This window comes from Zea mays, chromosome 1 (assembly GCF_902167145.1).
Source record: "Zea mays cultivar B73 chromosome 1, Zm-B73-REFERENCE-NAM-5.0, whole genome shotgun sequence".
Taxonomy (NCBI): domain Eukaryota; kingdom Viridiplantae; phylum Streptophyta; class Magnoliopsida; order Poales; family Poaceae; genus Zea; species Zea mays.
The window spans coordinates 6,764,356-6,782,235 of record NC_050096.1 but is presented as its reverse complement, the minus strand read 5'-3'; the positions used below and the strand labels follow the sequence as shown (position 1 = coordinate 6,782,235).

At 39.0% G+C, this 17,880-nt stretch overlaps 2 protein-coding genes across 2 annotated transcripts; one reads left to right on the top strand and one right to left on the bottom strand.

Moving 5' to 3' along the window:
- Positions 1 to 122: 122 nt before the first annotated feature.
- LOC100280768 (uncharacterized) lies at positions 123 to 3,345 on the bottom strand. Its single transcript, NM_001153689.1, is given in 4 exon segments — positions 123 to 546; positions 1,122 to 1,394; positions 1,976 to 2,116; positions 2,917 to 3,345. Coding segments are annotated over 4 exon segments (873 nt in total). The 5' UTR covers positions 3,232 to 3,345; the 3' UTR covers positions 123 to 402.
- A 2,837-nt stretch (positions 3,346 to 6,182) lies between these two features.
- Positions 6,183 to 8,096, top strand: LOC103631568 (TATA-box-binding protein 1-like). The gene is made up of 6 exons (XM_008652451.2): positions 6,183 to 6,235; positions 7,127 to 7,214; positions 7,328 to 7,450; positions 7,546 to 7,590; positions 7,675 to 7,767; positions 7,866 to 8,096. The coding sequence occupies exons 1-6, from the start codon at positions 6,183 to 6,185 to the stop codon at positions 8,037 to 8,039; spliced, it is 576 nt and encodes a 191-aa protein (XP_008650673.1). The 3' UTR covers positions 8,040 to 8,096.
- Positions 8,097 to 17,880: the final 9,784 nt, after the last annotated feature.

Sequence of the window (17,880 nt, the reverse complement as noted above, 5' to 3'; positions counted from 1 at the left end):
TTTATCATGAACACACATATGTGTACTACACATATAGGCATTCATCAGGTCTGTGTTGTTCTGTAGTATCATACTACTTCAGTGTTTTATCATGAACACAAATGTGTACTACAAGTTTGTTATGAATTAAAAAAAAAAACACTACAGCATGTCTTCATGCGCTCCAAACTGTGTCCCAAGCAAGAATGGGCTGCTTAGTGCTTACAGCTATCGTAAGTTACATAGTACCGGCTCATCATCAAAACGCCGGTGGAAACCAACAAATCGATTTTTACAAGAAAACCATTACTTCTGCATAACGCACTAAACTATGGAGTAAGTTTCCTCTTCTCCATTATTCAAAAAAAATGTGGTATGGTCTTTTTCCCAGTATGTAGGTCGGTCTCCCAGAGACCTACGCGGCTACGCTGCAGCCAACCTCAACTCCTCTTGGTCCTCGAGGTTTAGAACCTGGAGCAGCTTTGGCCAAGATTCAGGGATCCCACCAGGCAAGTCAAATTCCAAGAGCTTCCCCTGCTCTCGGTAGAAACCTTCCACAGGTTGACTCTGCAAAAAGGCCAGGAAACCAAATGCTAAGTATCAGAGCTTGAATTCTTTACAGTTTCACTGCGTCAACACGCCAACGAGAACAGTGCTATGCTGAACCAAATCTACACAGTGCAAAATATCTTCGGGGAATCAAATGTAACGGATGCTTAAGACATCAAAGCAACGCTGGAATGTTCCATCTTATCTCATGCAACCCAACGACTCTACATCTAACTATTATATATTCCTACCGTTCTAAATCATAAGAAGCTTTTGTTTTTCTAGATACACAGCTTTTGTAATTTATATACATTATATCTAGATACAGAATAAAAACAATGTATCTAGAAAAGCCAAAACGTCTTGTAATTTAGACGAGTGAGTAGGTTTCAACATCTTTAACAGCACAACATTTCTGTCTACACAAATAATGCAAATGACACAGGCGCTTAAGTTGCATGAAAACCTTGCAGAATCAAAATGACCAGTCATCAACATGGCATACTCAGTATGTCATACAGTTCAAACATTAATGAGAATATGTCATACATTTTATTATCAATGGTAAGTATGAATTGCACATAGAGCCATACCATGTCATTATATATCTGAAGCCGATTTCTGACCACCTCTTCGGTATCATCAGCTCGGGTAATAAGCTTCGACATGCAGTTGTTTGGGGGCAACAGTGGTGCCATGTAGATTGGTGGGAGTCCATTTTCACCCTTAACATCAATGCAGGCCAAATTGAAGTTCTTTCCACATTGGCCGCAAATCCTTCTGCCAAGGCACTTCTCTACTATAACATCTTCTCTTAGTTTCAGATTAACCACCATATCAATGTCTGTAACGCCATCAAGAATTTCCTGAGAGGAGGAAGTAGTTAGTTCAAACCACCATGATCAAGTGCATGCTTGAACAGGTTTCTGTCAACTGCTAACAACATGTTGCACCAATATCAATGAGTTCAAATAGAAACAATGGCGGCAAAAATGTTCAAATCTGTACCCGCAAATTAAGTTAATATTCCTGCAGGAGGCACAATAATCACAAGAATTATACTTAAAGAAAAGGTAACCACATACTAACAAAAAGAGTACATGCTATCACAGTGCCACAGTAGTTGGGAATAGGAAAATGTGAACTATTTGCATTGCATTACTCACATCATTACCAAACAGCAATTAAAACATTAAGCTTTCAGGAGACACCAGATCACTGATTTCAATGGTTACTAAAAGGAACAGACTAGGAAGACCTGATTCAATTGCAGCAGAAACTGAGAAACATGTGAACTATTTGAATAATATTTTTATATTGCACCAAACGCCAGAACTAAGTTGAAGAAAAACATTGAACATTCAAAAGTGATCAGCATATTGAGTTCAATTGCTAGTAAAAGGAACAAAATAGAAGGTAGTGTTCACAATATGTTAAAGATTCTCACCGCTTGTTTTACTGTACGGGGAAAACCATCAAGAATAAATCCTGATTCTCCCTGGTCTTCTCCTTTCTTAAGCCTTTTGGACAAAAGATTGATGATAATTTCATCAGAAACTAATTTCCCCTGATTAACAATTTCAGCAAGCTGCGAGAAAAAAAATATCACATCAGTTTCAAAGTGAAAAATATGAAGGCCTATTGACCTCAATACACATGTATTGAGGTGGATTGACTGAATTAAACTAAGTTACACCCCAATCCACCTCAACACATGTGGATTGGGGTCAATGCTAGAGTACCCAAACAAAGCCGAAAGGACAATCAGATACTAACCCATACAGTCATGGAATCAATGAACTATGAATCTACTCATTTACAGTAAGTTTTTAAATAGAGATGTAGGGCGAGCTTTGCAAGCTAATTGTTAGCATGAAATGAACATGGCAAAATTACAATAAAAGTAGCCACACACTTGCAACCAAACCATAATCAAGGCAAGTTTATTAGTGAATTGTTATTACTCTTCTAGCAAAAACACTATTATGTGAAGAGCCATGTGTAATGTTAGTACAAGTCGTCCAGCAAAACAGTATTGCACAGGAGAAGCAACTAGAGTCCCTTAACGGCTCTAACCAGTAACCAGACGTGGTTTTCTGAATAGACTGTGATGCCCAAACAAAACTTGGGGTCAAATTCAATCACAAGATTGAGCTGAAGCCTGCAACCAAAGCGTATTACGTAAGGTCAAATTCAGGCAGCAATGTTCAGATCTATCAACAATTTCGCGTACTGATCCACACTCGACACGAGGCGACCTCAATTCTCTAGCTAAATAAGCTCAACCATGTCGCTGATCCACACAACTAAATATGAAATCCAGATCAGCGCAGAGCAGAGTGGGGCCGATCTGGACCGTAGAGGTTCGGAGAGGAGGCTCACTCTCACCTGCGTAGCAAGTGGCCCGGTGGAGGCGAGCTCGTCGCGAACAAGATCCCCCGTCGCGATGTGCGGCACGCCGAGGAGGCGCGACAGGCGGCTCGCGTAGGTGCCCTTGCCCACGCCGGGGCAGCCCAGGAACACCCACTGCACGTTCCTCTCCGCCGCCACCGGCCGCCTTGCTCTCTGCTCCGCCGCGAATGGGAACCCGGCGGCCGCAGACGGCGCCTGCTCCGGCGCAAGCGACGTCATGCGCCTCCTGACCGCCGCCGCTGCCGAGCCACCGGGGGCGACTGCCCGGAGGAGGCGCTGCACGGCCGCCATGGGATGCAGCGGAGGCGGAGGCGGAGGCGGGGGCAGGGCGATGGTTTTAGGGTTCGGCCCTGGCCGTTCCCGTCGCGTATTTGTATGTGCGGAGGCGACTGGGAGTGAGATACTGAGATGCGACGGGGAGGGAGAGTGGCTTGTAGAAGAAGGTGGGTCGATTGGGGGCGTGCAACCGGTCTACCGTGGTCCGGTGGATGGGTCGGCCACTCGGCCCCACTGGACGGTAGCGAAGCGACGACTGCGGCGGCGGATGCGAGGCGATGGAGCGGCGTGTGGGACGACGGGTTCATGGCGCGTGGTGGCCGCATGCCAGCCGTTAGCGCTGCACGTCGTGTCCCACGCGCCAGAGGGGGCTCGGTTCGCATCTTGCTCTTGTGCGAGGCGAGTCCGGAGAATATTCGTCTCGCGGCCTCGCGGGTCCACCCCATGGCTTAACTGAGGTCACGGGAGATTGGGCTGCTGTCAATTTATTTTACCACGAACCTTCGCGTGCGCTAACGATTAGTGCTGGAACATAGGTCGTGCATTTTGGACCAGTAACAACGATTATGATCTAAAAACAAGAGAATAATGCACGGTCCAACACGAAATAATATATGTTAGACTAAAATGGCCCGTAGGCAGGCTTAGGCTGGGTCTCAATATAGTCCAATGCAGCTTATATTATTTAGTTTGTTTAATTTAGTACCTATGGAGTTTATGTGGTTGTGATATTTGAACTTTATGTGGTCAAATGATGCTCGTATTGTTTAATATCTTTAATCTAGGGCTTTGTTTGGGAGAGCTTCACTTTAAAGCTTCACCATAAAACAACTCTATCAAATTGTTAAAGTGAGTTTCAGGAGCGTTTGACTTGCACATGGACTCCGGCTTCTATAGTAAAATTGATTTGTGTGAGTTTTCTTAATTATCCTTGATGATTAGTAGGTTGTCGCGAGATAGAACGGATGTTGTATGTTGTGTAACCAGTGGCATGGTGGATAATTTTCGTGCAACTTCATGAGTAGATATAAAAACAATATTTTGAAGCACCCTCTAAGGAGCTTCATGAATTTATTGAAACTGGTCTCCAGTTTCAATTTTTTTAAAGCTAAAGCTCGTGGAGCTGGACCTATTTGGGTGGAAAAAGTTTGAACAAAGTTGAAATTCTTGAATTGAAGCTCTTCCAAACATAACCTTAGTAACCTATAGACTTTATGTGGTTGTAATATTTGGAATTTACGTGGTTTAAATATATGGGTTGGGCTTAGACCGGCACGGCCCAACGAATACACGACATGCTTTTAGGGCGGGGCTGAGCTACTGTTTTTACTCTCTAGGCTGGTACGATATGGCCCAAAAGTTTTTAGGCCTTTGTGGCCTAAAGCACGATGGGCTCAGGCCAGCACTGTCTGATTTCTAGCACTACTAACCATACGATAAATCTAAAAGACAATAAAGTCAATCGTGATATAAGTAATCAAGATAACGAAGGTAGCAAAAAAATCTGAATCTTTTTTTATCTTAAGCTCTAAAATCGTGATAACTTTAAGGCAAATCGAAATATATTGAATATACATCAACGATAACGAGTTTATGAAAATGTTAAGTATCATTGCAAACAACATCATATCTATCATATATTTGGAAAACGGCTAAACCTTGATGTACTTATAATTTATCATATTTCTTCTAAAATGGTATCTTTGGTTTCATTGCCCTTGCACTTATCAATTCTACCAAAAATTAGCCCTCAATATACAATACATTCTCAGTCTATACATTCAGTATTATATATCATTAAACTCGGTTAATAATTAATTTTAAAATAATGATATTTAACAAGTATTAAAACAATGAGGTTACTCACGGTGCAAGTGAAAGATAACCTTATATCATTCCACTCGCGCATAAAGTTGATAATAAGAGAGCTTATCAAATTCCTACAAATAAAAATAATGTGTTGTTACATATATATGTAGCCAAAATTAATTAGTTGTCTCTATGACATAAAAAATTGTTCTAATTTTATTGGAAACCATGTTGGTAATATGCGACGTCACAATACATATTATCATTCCATGTAGGGTTGTCTAATTCCATGGCAGCTTTCATATTATTGGCAATATTATGTATTTTGTGAATATAGTACATGATTGGATGATTACCCTTAAATCACGGTTGTATAGGCCTTGGGTCCATTATATAGTTGCTTCTAGTGTCTATGTTAATGTAACATCCTGATTTTTGGGTATAAAAAATTCTTTGCTCTAAACTCAAAATTCAGGTGTTACTCACTCATTTTTCTTATCTTTCATTTTTTTCTAAATAATGGAGAGTTATTTTGTTTTATATATAAGTGTTAAGTTTGGTAAAATAAAATACTAGAGGAGTTTGATTGTTGCATTTCATGCTGAAGCATATTTTTGTTTGCTAAAATGGTCTTGGTCATTTAGAAGAAGGAAAATACTAAAAAAATCGAGGTATTTGTCGTGCATGATCTAATATAAATATATACTAGGATATACATATGCTTGTTTTGCTTAGTTCCATCTGCGCACTTGTTTAGCTTTGCGCATGTACCCTCGTGGAAAGAATAAAATAGTTTCGTAGATGTATTATGAAAAAAGAATAAAAAAAGATGACAGTTGAACAAAACCCACTTCGGCGGGCTGTCCAGCGACCGAGCGAAAGCCAGCCGGTCTCGAACCCAACCCAGGTCGCGTCCATAAATCCAAGCCCCGCCCGCCCCGCCTTCTTCTTTTCTTCCTCGCACCAAAGTCGCTGGAATCCAAGCCCCCTTGCCCGTCCGTACTCGACCCAAAGCTCTCTCGCCAAAATATAACCCGCGCTCATTCAAAACGAGAACAGTTTGCTTGCCGCCGTTAGGGTGTCCTCGCTGGTGCTGCGCAGCGGGAGCGGGGAGAGCTAGCGTCGGAGGAGAAGGACGATCAACGGCGTCGTCGGCGATGAACGACGCGCATGAGTCCGGGGTCCCGTCCGGCATCGTCCCCATCCTCCAGTGAGTCCCGAGCCCCGATCGCAGATTGGTATTCATTGTTTACAATGCATAAAAAAATATGTTTAGCCCTTGATATAATTTCATTTTTAGATCATTTTCTCTGTGCCACATGTTATTACGCCGAAGTCACACGGGCTCGACGCCGTGACAGGTGAGGCATCGGGTGCTGCGTTGGCGCCTAGCTCGACATCATAAGACACCAAGAATTAATTTAAACGACTCATATTCAACATCACATTAATAAATTAATTACATATAATATCGTAAATTTAGCACGGGTCCGTTTCCAAGGTTTTTGGCGATGCTATATACAATTAATTTATTAATGTAATGCTGCATGTGAATCATTCAAATTAATTCTTGGCATCAAGCTTGGCGCCACGACCTGTGGCGCCGAACGCAGCACTCGGTGTCCCACCTCGGTGCTAAGTCACAACACTGAGCCGTATTACCTCGGCGCTATAGTTTGTGGCGTCGGAAAAAAGGTCCAAAAATCAGATTACGTCGTCAAAGGACCCAAACGAATAATTTTTCTATGAAAAGGTCAAAATGCAAAAAAATATTAAAAACGGTCTGGTCAACTAGTAGGAAATAACAGCCGGTACATGGGGTAGGGGAATTACGCATGGCCTGTTTGATCCTTATCATGACATGGGGGAGATTAAAGTGTGTTGAACTTGCATATATACAAATGAACTAGAATGCCATCATTGCTGATCTGGCTGTAAAAGAGTTGCTGTTGTTTTTCTTTTCTTTTTGATCTAAAGAGTTGATGTTGCTTTTTTCTTGATTGGAATTTCAGAAGGGTTGATAGGCGGTGTTGCCTCTTTAGTTTGCTGCCCAGATTGAAATAATGCAGAGCCATAACCTGCCTCTTGTCTGATGTGTCAGGAACATTGTATCAACAGTCAACTTGGAGTGCAAGGTCGATCTGCAACATGTCGCCAACAGTGCTCGTAACGCAGAGTACAACCCAAGGGTATGTATCATCATCAGTGCCGCTGCTGCTTTGTTTTTTTTTTTTTTTGCATGGAACTATATATTACATTTGATATCTGCAGTCTCAGCGTGACCCTGATACTTACTTGACAGCGTTTTGCTGCGGCTATCATGAGGATAAGGGAGCCCAAGACAACGACACTGATATTTGCTTCAGGGAAGATGGTCTGCACCGGAGCAAAGAGCGAAGCCGATTCAAGGCTCGCTGCGCGTAAGGCATGGAAACTTGTCATATTGTTTCGCCATGCCAATTTTGGATGCTTTTGCTGAATTTTGACGTGTGACTAGTACGTATCTATCCTCCATTGCAGTTTGCGCGTATCGTCCAGAAGCTCGGTTCCCCAGCTCGGTTCAAAGTAATGCTTTTGTCACTCTGATCGATCGGATTCCTGCTGCTGCTGGTCTCTCACATTGACTCAATGGGTTCTTCTGACATGCAGGATTTCAAGGTCCAAAATATAGTTGGGTCATGTGACCTCAAGTTTCCTATTCGTCTGGAGGGCCTCGCTTTGGCCAGTGGTTTGTCTGCCACTGTAAGTTTATAGAAGCTCTTTCTTTAGTTGTAAACGTGTGTGTTGATCCCCATTGACCTGAAGACTCATTAGCCTGTTGCTCTCTTGGTGTTTGACAGTATGAACCAGAGATCTTCCCTGGGCTGGTCTACCGTATGGTGGACCCTAAGGTCGTGATCCTCGTCTTCGTCTCCGGGAAGATTGTCCTCACAGGAGCAAAGGTGCGGGAAGAGATATGCGCGGCCTTCGAGAAGATACACCCGATGCTTGTGCAGTTCAGGAAACGGTCGTAGCCAGGGACGGTTAGCGGTGGGGCGAGTCCCCTATCGCTCCCGAGGACATAGTTTCATTCTAAAATATAAAATGTACTTAGTATATATTATTATGTATTGTATGGTTTTATCGACGTTTTAGTATAATACTACTTTAAACTATTATATATATCTATTATGAGTGATTTAGTAAGATTGTATCACTGTATCTCAGATACGTTGTGCCACAGATGTTCTGAATCTATGGCACCGAGACTTTAGAACCATTTATCAACAGTTTCACCTCTTGCAATTGAACTTTGCTCAATTGATCAGAGGTGTGGTTTTATGAAAAACCATGTCCTAGAGACGCGGTTAGCTCTAATGGTTGGTTTTCAGAGAGGTTACACACACCTCTTGAAGCATGGATTGCCGAAAAGAATTCATGCTTGGTACACGTTCTTCAAGAACCTTATGCTAGAGATTTAGTTTTCAAAATCCTTTTTCTAAAAATCCATTTTCAGGTTGTTCGGAGGCGTTTTACCAATTAGAGGATTGCTAACAACAGACAATACGTACCAAAGATACATTTTTTTGCTAGAAAGGTGCTATACCTCGTGCAGAACCGAGCAAAGATCGTTCTTCAAAAGGAATCATTTTTCCTCAATGTTGTTTGTCTGTGCAGACTGTAGAGATGTAGGTCGTTCAGTCATTGATCAATGATGAAAGTTCCAAGTTCAGGTCTGTCAGAATAATCCTTGAGGACACTTGTTCAGTCTTCAATCAATCAGTCTGTCCAGTTTCAGTCAGTCAGTCAGTCTGTCCAGTTTCAGTCAGTGTGTTTGTCCAGTTTCAGTCTGTTGTAGGCGTTTGGCCGCTCATTTTAGCCTGTGTGTCGTGGTCAAAACATGTTGACTGATAGTGTAAGCAAGATCTGATCGTGTTTAATGAGAAGTTTTCTTTACTCGAACTTGATATGAAAGATATGGGAGAAGGCTCTTATGTTCTAGAAATAGAATTTTGCAAAAATAGACATAAGGGAGTATTAGAACTCTCACAGAAGTCATACATAAAAAAATACTAAAGAAGTACATTATGAATCAGTGTAAGGCCACACCTGTACCAATAGTTAAGGGTGATAAGTTTGGGAATCATCAGTGTCCCCAGAATCAGTGTCAGAAAGATCAGATGAAGTCAGTACCGTATGCTTCTACTATAAGAAGCATTATGTATGCTCAAATATATATTCGCCCTGACTTAGAATTTACTATCGGGATGCTTGGAAGATATCAAATCAACCCAGGCATCGAACAATGTTAAGCAGTTAAGAAGGCTCTAATGTACCTTCAAGGTAATAAAATGGTCTCATGTTAACAAACAAAAGATCTAGTTCCCTACGAATAGTTGGCTATGTAGATGCTGACTTAGGAGGTTGTAGAGACTAGAGATACATTGAAGTGTACTTCAGGTATGTATTTACACTCTCTGGAGAGTTATTTCTTATAAGAGTTGCAAATAGACAGCGAGAGCATCATCGACAATGCACGATAAGTTTGTAGCCTTGCATGAGGCAAATGGACATGCAACATAGATAAAGAAATTTGTACCCGGATTAAGAGTGGTTGATAGCATAGAGCGAGCACTGAGAATTTACTGCGATAATGAGCCAGCGGTATTTTACTCCTATAACAACAAGTCATGTGGCGCTGCCATTTTCATTGACATTTAGTGTTATGTTGTTAAGGAGTAGATTCAAGATCAAACCATAAAAGATGAGCATAACAAAAGATAGCAGATGCTAGCGGATCCACTCACAAAAAGGTCTTCCACCCAACGTGTTAAGACAACACGTAACCGACATGGGTTTAAGGGAGTGCCTATGATCTTAAATCACATGGGCTACAGATTGCAACCAAATAAAGTATATTTTAGTTGTGAAGCATACGACCATGTTGTAGTCAATTAGTGGGTGATACCTGATCGGTCATTGTCATGCATTGGTCTCTATGTGTAAACTTGTCGAGGGATGGAATCCAGAAAAGTTGAGTATAAGGAATGTAGAGAACAAAGGAGAGATTGTTGGGTGTGTCCTCTACAGCCGGTCAATAGAGACCGGATTGGGCTTAGCCCAACTAATTGTCTCTTTAATCGGGCCCTTGATTGGGAGGGCCCACTAAACTCGATTGGAGCCCCGAGACACACGATGATATATATAAAAGATTAAGGGGCTGTAGGAAAGCCAGCGCTAGTACCTCGCCCCGAAACCCTAATCCTCCAGAGGTCCCATCGCCTAAGCGTCTGAGCGTATGGGAGAGCGACAACTCACAACGGCTCGGATCCCGGTGCTTGTTGTTCCTCTGTAGAGCAACAGAGGTAATACCGACGGCAACAACAACTCTCCATCACCAGTACGCAGGACGCGTCAACAACAACGAAGGTGTGTTTCCCTATTCCTCTCAGTAGAACAGATCTACTCATCATCAAGGATTTGCCCAGTTTACGGATTGTATTCTAGAGGTTTAGGAATCAATCCTAGGCACCATAGAATCTAACAACACACACATAGCCAGCTAAGAGTATTTATTCTTCGCCCCAAGGATGATGATGTAGGACAGTAGGGTAATGAACTCCACACCCAAATCTCCAAGTCCAAGCAAAGCAAACAATAAGCCAAAATGCTACACACTTAAATTTCAGACTGAAGCTATCCAGGTGAAGGGACACAATGCTACTAAAATTGTATAGAAAGGCGAATACACAGAGGACTAAACCAAGACTCCAAAATGAAAGTTGCCTAGAGGGGGGTGAATAGGCAAGTGGAAACTTTTTCAACAAAAACTAGAAGCAAACTGGGTAAAACTGAATTGATCTCGAAATTCACCCAGTTAACTTTGGAAATGAGATGTTCTAAATGATCCATAGGGTTCAAAGTAGTAGATCTGAGAAGGGCACTTCTCAAAATCCACACACCAAAAAGATATAAACAAATCTTCCACGCAATGGTGAGAGAACGAAGAACACAAACAAACACAATGAGCAAGAACACAAGAGACACAATATTTATCCCGAGGTTCGGTCACACCACCAAGGTGCCCTACTTCCTCGTTGAGGCGCCCACAAAGAGCCGGGTCTCTTTCAACCCTAATCCTCCCTTTGCCGACCACAAAGGTCAAGCCCACACAATAATCTTTGCTCAAACGAGCGGGTAATACAAACTTTCTTGTGGTCTTCCACAAGATTTGGAGACTCACAAGAGACACCTAGTCGTCTAGGAGCTAGAAGCTCCAAGAGTAATGAATCCACAAAGAACTCGATGTAGTACCAAAGCTCGAATGAAGAAGAGCAAGAGGGATTTAGAGATGAAGCACCAAAATCACAGCTCTTCAATCTCACTCAAAGATTTCTCTCCAAAGATTTGAAATGGGAGAGGCAAGAGGTGTGTGAGAGAGAGTGGGAGGTGTTTCTCAGGTTAGAAATGGAGTCCAAGTCGTGCTCTGCTGTGGAGGAGAGAGGTGGGAGTGAGTATATATAGGTGGGGCTCCAAAACTAGCCGTTTTTGACTTTTCTGCCCAAAAACCGGTTGAACCGGTTTTTCAAAAAGCTGCGCACAGCTTTTTGGCTGACACAGCAGACTGGCAGAAAAAAGTGAACAGTGCAAAAACCAGTTGAACCTGTTTTAAAACCGGTTGAACCTGTTTCCACCAGACAAAAACCGGTTGAGTGTCCGGCTGAACCAGTATTTTCCCAAAAGGTGAACAGTGCAAAAACCGGTTGAACCTGTTTTAAAATCGGTTGAACCTGTTTTTCCAAAAAGCAATTTTGGCCAAGATAGACTTAAAAAGGTTGTACTACATACTTTCACTAAGGATTAACAAGGGTAAAATGGAAGTTTTAGATCAAGGATTTTGAGCTTTAGTACCAACACCAACCTTCTTTTTGGATCCCCCTTGATAGTACGACGATTCCTATACTCAAGTTAAATAAAATATAATTAAGTAAACTCCTTGAGTCATTGGTGTCTCAAGTGTGATTTCTCCATGATGTTGCTTCATAAGGATCACAAACATCTTTGTCTCACCTTTTGAAGCAAACACAAATCGAGCCTGTGACTTGTGCCATTTCACCATATATGAGTTCAAATCATGGCTTCAAGCACCTTACTGATGCATCAACATGTTGTAACTCTTCATAGCTGATTAGTTCATCGACTTAGTGCAAGTACTCTCTTCTTCACCTTAGCCATGGTACCTCGGTCTACAAGCCGTCGCTTGGCCTTCACCTTCGCTTAGTTCCTCGAAGCCCTTTCCTTGCTATCTTCACCCTATCAAGCCATTCTTGAGTCACATCCTATTGAGCATCCATTGAGAGAATCATTTCTTCAATATTGTGAACCTTGCTTGAATGTCATCTAGATATAACTGCTAAGATCAATCAAGCTCTAGTTTGATTCTCATATATTCATATATGGACTAATAGTAATATGGTCAAGCCAATTCACGATTCCTCATATCTTATTCACTTTGGCTTGACCAATCCTCTTAATCACTTCAACCTCTATTATGATCATATTTATGCATAGTTATTTCTCAGGACTTGTCCATATATTCAAACCAATATAGAGACCATATTATTATATCCATTTGCATTGTCTCACTGGTTATTTGACCTTGTGTTGAACCTTGTTCACTGATCATTATACACTATTCACGTATGTTCATCATACTGAATTTCCTGTTCAACACTTAGCAAACTTGTTAGACCTTTAAATGTGTTGTTATCCAAATCACCAAAACTCACAAAAGGGATGAATGCACTTTCAATCTCCCCCTTTTTGGTGATTGATGACAACACATATAAAGCTTACATAAGATTTGATAAATAAGATTTTGAATCCTATGATATAGTTTCCTCCCCCTAAATATGTGCATTTCAGAAAATACCAATTTTGTACTCAAATGCCAAAACCACATATTTGGGTCAAAGAGTGAAGACAACTTATATCATACTATTCATAGGGTGCTTTGTGTCATAAATAAACGTGATGCTCATGACATATTATGCACTCATCAATTTCCTTCATCTTATGTTTTACTTATGATTCAACCCCCTTTTGTCAATTATTTCTCCCCCTTTTCAAAAGTCTTCTTACACTTAGTTACATAAGACTAAAGGTAAGCTTTAATGCACAATTTCTCCCCCTTTGTCATAAATCTCCAAAAAAAAGATATAAAGAATATAAAGGGTAGAAATTATGATTAATCAAGATTTGAACACACTATCATGAAAAGGATCCTTATATGGCACAAAGGTAATGGAGAAGTGTCATAAGTGATGTACCTTTGCGTTTTACCTTTTCAAAGGGGTGTTCCACACTTGTGTTGTATTTAGAGTTCATTTTGCAATCTCTTGTTGGCATAATTGTGACATAGGTCCAAGATATCAAATGAATATTGTCATACTAATTGAAAGATAAATCTTGATACCTCGAGTCTAGATGTCACCTAGCATTTTCTTATCATAACAAGAGGCATCATGAAGATTGCACAAGTATGAATTATACAACTAGTGATCATGTACGAAAAATATCAATTGAAAACCACCAATTGATACAGTTTGATAGATAATCAGATCACTAATTGCATATTATACTAAGTTCTTCTCAAGTTTTAGTGCACACATATATATGAATTCAATTGATACCTGTTGAGAGTACTTATTTACAACTTAAAGTACCATTGGCATACAAGGAGTATCAATTGAACATAATCATGCAACATAAGGAACATGTGCACTATTTAATCAATTAAGTTCTAGACAAGAGAATTTATAAGCTATGCTACTTCAGACATTTGCAATCCAAAAGGATGTGATACATATTTACCAATTTTAGATGACGTTGGAGTAGCATATACAAGAGAAACTCATTCTATTATGAAATGTATAGAAGATACATTTATTGGAGCAAAGAATCTTTGATACCCATCAAATTTGCAGTGGAAGCGATTATCTTTGCCCGAAAATTCCGTTCTAATTTGAGACTACACACATAATAGACTTGAAAATGAAGTTAGTCTCAAAGATTCAAATTATAGACCATTCTCCCCCTAAATGTGTGCATACAAGTGATGAATACTTGTTTAGCTTATGCACTTGGACTTGTGAGGCCAGGGGATTAAGTTCTACAATTTGAACCTTGGTACAAATAAAGTATGAAAATATGAAATTGCACCAATTTAAGGAATTACTCATAATCAAAAGGTATACTAATAGACATGATATGCAATATTTTAAGCCAAGATTCTTGAGAAGTTAGCATATTTGACTCATACCTCACTAAGATGACTTAATACTAACTTATGACATCACCACAAGAGGTATTAATCAAATATCTAGAGATTCTTTAATCATCACCACAAGTGCAACCTTATGATGTGACTTAAGATATTGCATATACATGCACACACTAGCATGTAAGAGCCTAGATACACAAATGTAATACAATAGTTCATGGAGTGACACACCTTTGTTCCATGTCATATGGTCTTCATTATAATCATGAATTTCTATCTTAGCTTTTGATAGACTTGACATTTCAAAGAGAAACTTATCCTCTTTAAACGATCAAGAGAAACTCATTCTCTTCAAAGAACTACACAAATTCACTAAAAGAAAATGTTAGTCTTTAAGGACACAAGATATAGAATGAGCTCCCCCTAAATGTATGCATCAAGTACTTGAATTACTTGTAACATGCAATTGATTCAATTAAGATTCTTAGAGGAGTTCATCATATATCTTGGTCAAGGCATAATATATTTGAAACAATTGAATTTATGCTAGAGAACACATATCGTTCCCCAATAGAACTAATCCATGGGGTGACATGTGGTAAATATTTGATCATTTCCTTGGAACCACTCATCCTCATTTGATGTTCTCCAAGGTGTGAGACTACACAACATGAACTTGAAAGAATTCATTAGTCTCACAAGATATAGGCTAAACTCTCCCTCAATTTGTGCATGCAAGAGTACTCAAAGTACACCCATGCACATCAACAATACGAGGTTAAAGGAGATGTTTGCACTATATCTTGGTTTAACATAACATGCTTTACATAGATGATGAAAATTAAACCAATTGAAAGTTTAAGAACTGAAAGTATATCAATTGAAATTCTAAAGGGTAAAGCATGCTAATATGAACCTCAAACCTCATAATGAAGGATATCATATAAATATGTCACTGCATCTTCATTATTTGGTTGACAAAAAGTGTAACTCCCTTCTTGAATCACTGTGATTTCTTTTCTCTTTATGATTTCATCCAACCAGGCGATCTTGAACTTCATTCATCTTGGCTTGGTTCAATCATACTTGATATGAGACCCATTGAAACTCAATGATTGAAACAACCAATACTCTTATATTCGTAGATTTTGAATCCATCTTGAAAGCACTTGGAAAGACCTTATTGAAACATTTAGAAAAGAGAGCATTAGAAACACAAGGGAGGGTTTCACAAATGATAATCCTTATATGTGGATTGAGAATGAATCATCATTCTTGAAACCCAAAAGGATAGATTAAATTCCTTTAAATTAGTGCAAACATATAGTTGATGTCAAAGTTATATGCACTATTGAACGTTTTATATTACAAGGAAATTAACCTATACTATGGTACATCCCACTAAGGATAGAATACTAAAACAACTAAAGGAGAGGAAGTTTTCATACCTTGGCCTCTTATCAACTTCATCTTACTTTAGTTGAATAGTATCCTTTAAGCTTGTGATTTATCCAATTTAAAACAAGCACCATCTCTTAACATAGATTTTCTATGGATAAACTCGACACAAGAGATGACATTAGTAGCACAAGCACTAGTTTCTTATTTAGCAACCCTTTATATATGGAGGACAAGCGTGTTGCTAAAATAGAGAAACATCATAATATGGACTAAATTTCCTTGAACCCTCATGCACAATATATTTTGAATGACATGGATAATATGCATGGTTATTCAATGAAGTCTAAAGGGTTGACTTAATCCATATTATGGTGAGTGTCTAATATAGAAGAATCAAATCCAAATTAACTAGATAGAGAATACGTCACATAATTTTGGATTGTTGACCATATGATAATATTCATTCATCTTCCAATTTGACCTTTATTTCATAATCAACAACTGATGTGTATCCTCAGGTGCTTCTTCTTCCTTAGTGGCTACACAAGTCACAAAAGATATAAGATTTGAAAATAATATGCACTTGAGATTCAGTTGTTACCACCCTTGCTACTATCTCCAAATATGATTTATGCATCCATTATCGAGCACCCAACTTGATCCATTGAAGGAGTGATCATATACTTGACAACCATCTTACATGGTTTCAAGTCAATATTTAATCACACAGATAAAAGCTAGAGTTAAGAATAGAAGCCTTTTCTCCCTTTTTTTGATACATCATTGTGTTGCCTTCTTGATGATGAACCTAGCTTGACCTTGGGTACACCTAGCTTATCAAGGTTAGTCGCACAAACATTCATATCATAAAGACAAGTTATGCATGGAATTTACAACTTAGTGATCCAATTGAATGTGAAGCATATGGATACCGATTGAAATAGATTTCTAAGATATCAAAATATAGGTTTACAAGATTTAGAGAGTATGGATCACTAATTGTACCTTTTACAGTTTAAAAATCATATCCATGTTAGTGCATATGTATGTGATGAATATCAACAAAAATGATTCTTGTGCACTTTTAGATTTAACGATAAGGAAATTTAAAATGCATCAAGAGTAGCTATTTTGAAAACAAAGATTACAATCCATAAGAATGACATACAAATTTACAATTGGATTGTCTTAGTATAGCTAACTCAAGGGAAACTTATTCTCTACGACACAAGATATATAATGTTCTCCCACTAGATATGTGCATCAAGTATTTGAATGACTTATCAAATGCACTTTCAATTCAATGAAGATTCTCAAGAGGAGTACATTACATATATTGGTCAAGGCATGAAAAATTTGCAATGAATTAACTTATGCCTAAGAATACTTACCACCATATAGAATGTACCATTTGTTATATCAATTGAAAGATCTTACTATATGAGATGGTGTCATCTAAGTATTCTTCTTTTCTTCAATTGTGGAGACTTCCTTCTTTAGCTTGTTATCTCTTTTCCTTTTAAAACTAGTAAAAAAGCACTTTGAAAAGAGGTATTAGTAGTACAATGAAGTATTTAATGAATGATGATATTTATATATGAATGTCAAATAAATCATCATTTATGAAGCATAAAGGCATAAATTAAATTCCTTTTAAGTTAATGCACATGGATGAGTGAACTAACAATATGCACCAATTTACAAATTTAATCCAAAAGGAATTTAACCTTCATATTGACATTTCTTTTCATAAAATAGATTATTACTAATTGAAAGTATGCCACTTGAAAGGAACTACTATTGATCAACTACCAATTGAAGCAATTAGTTCCATACCTTTGCCTTGAGCATTCCTAATCTTTCTTTTAGGTGAAGATTAACCTTTAAAGCTTGTGATTTTACCAATTGAAAGAGCACAATATCTACTTATGAATTTCATGAAATAGCTTAAAAGAGATTGCATTAGTAACACAAGCAATAGTTTCCTATTTAGCAACCTCTAGTATATGAATGACAAAAAGGTTACTAAAATAAGGAAACCTCATGATATGAACTAAATTACCCTTACAAGCATCATGCATAACACTGATTTAAACAAGGTGAAAATATCATGATTATTTAATTAAGTTTACATGGCAAGTTTAATTCATAACATGGTGAGTGATTAATGTAGAAGACTCAAAACCAATTTA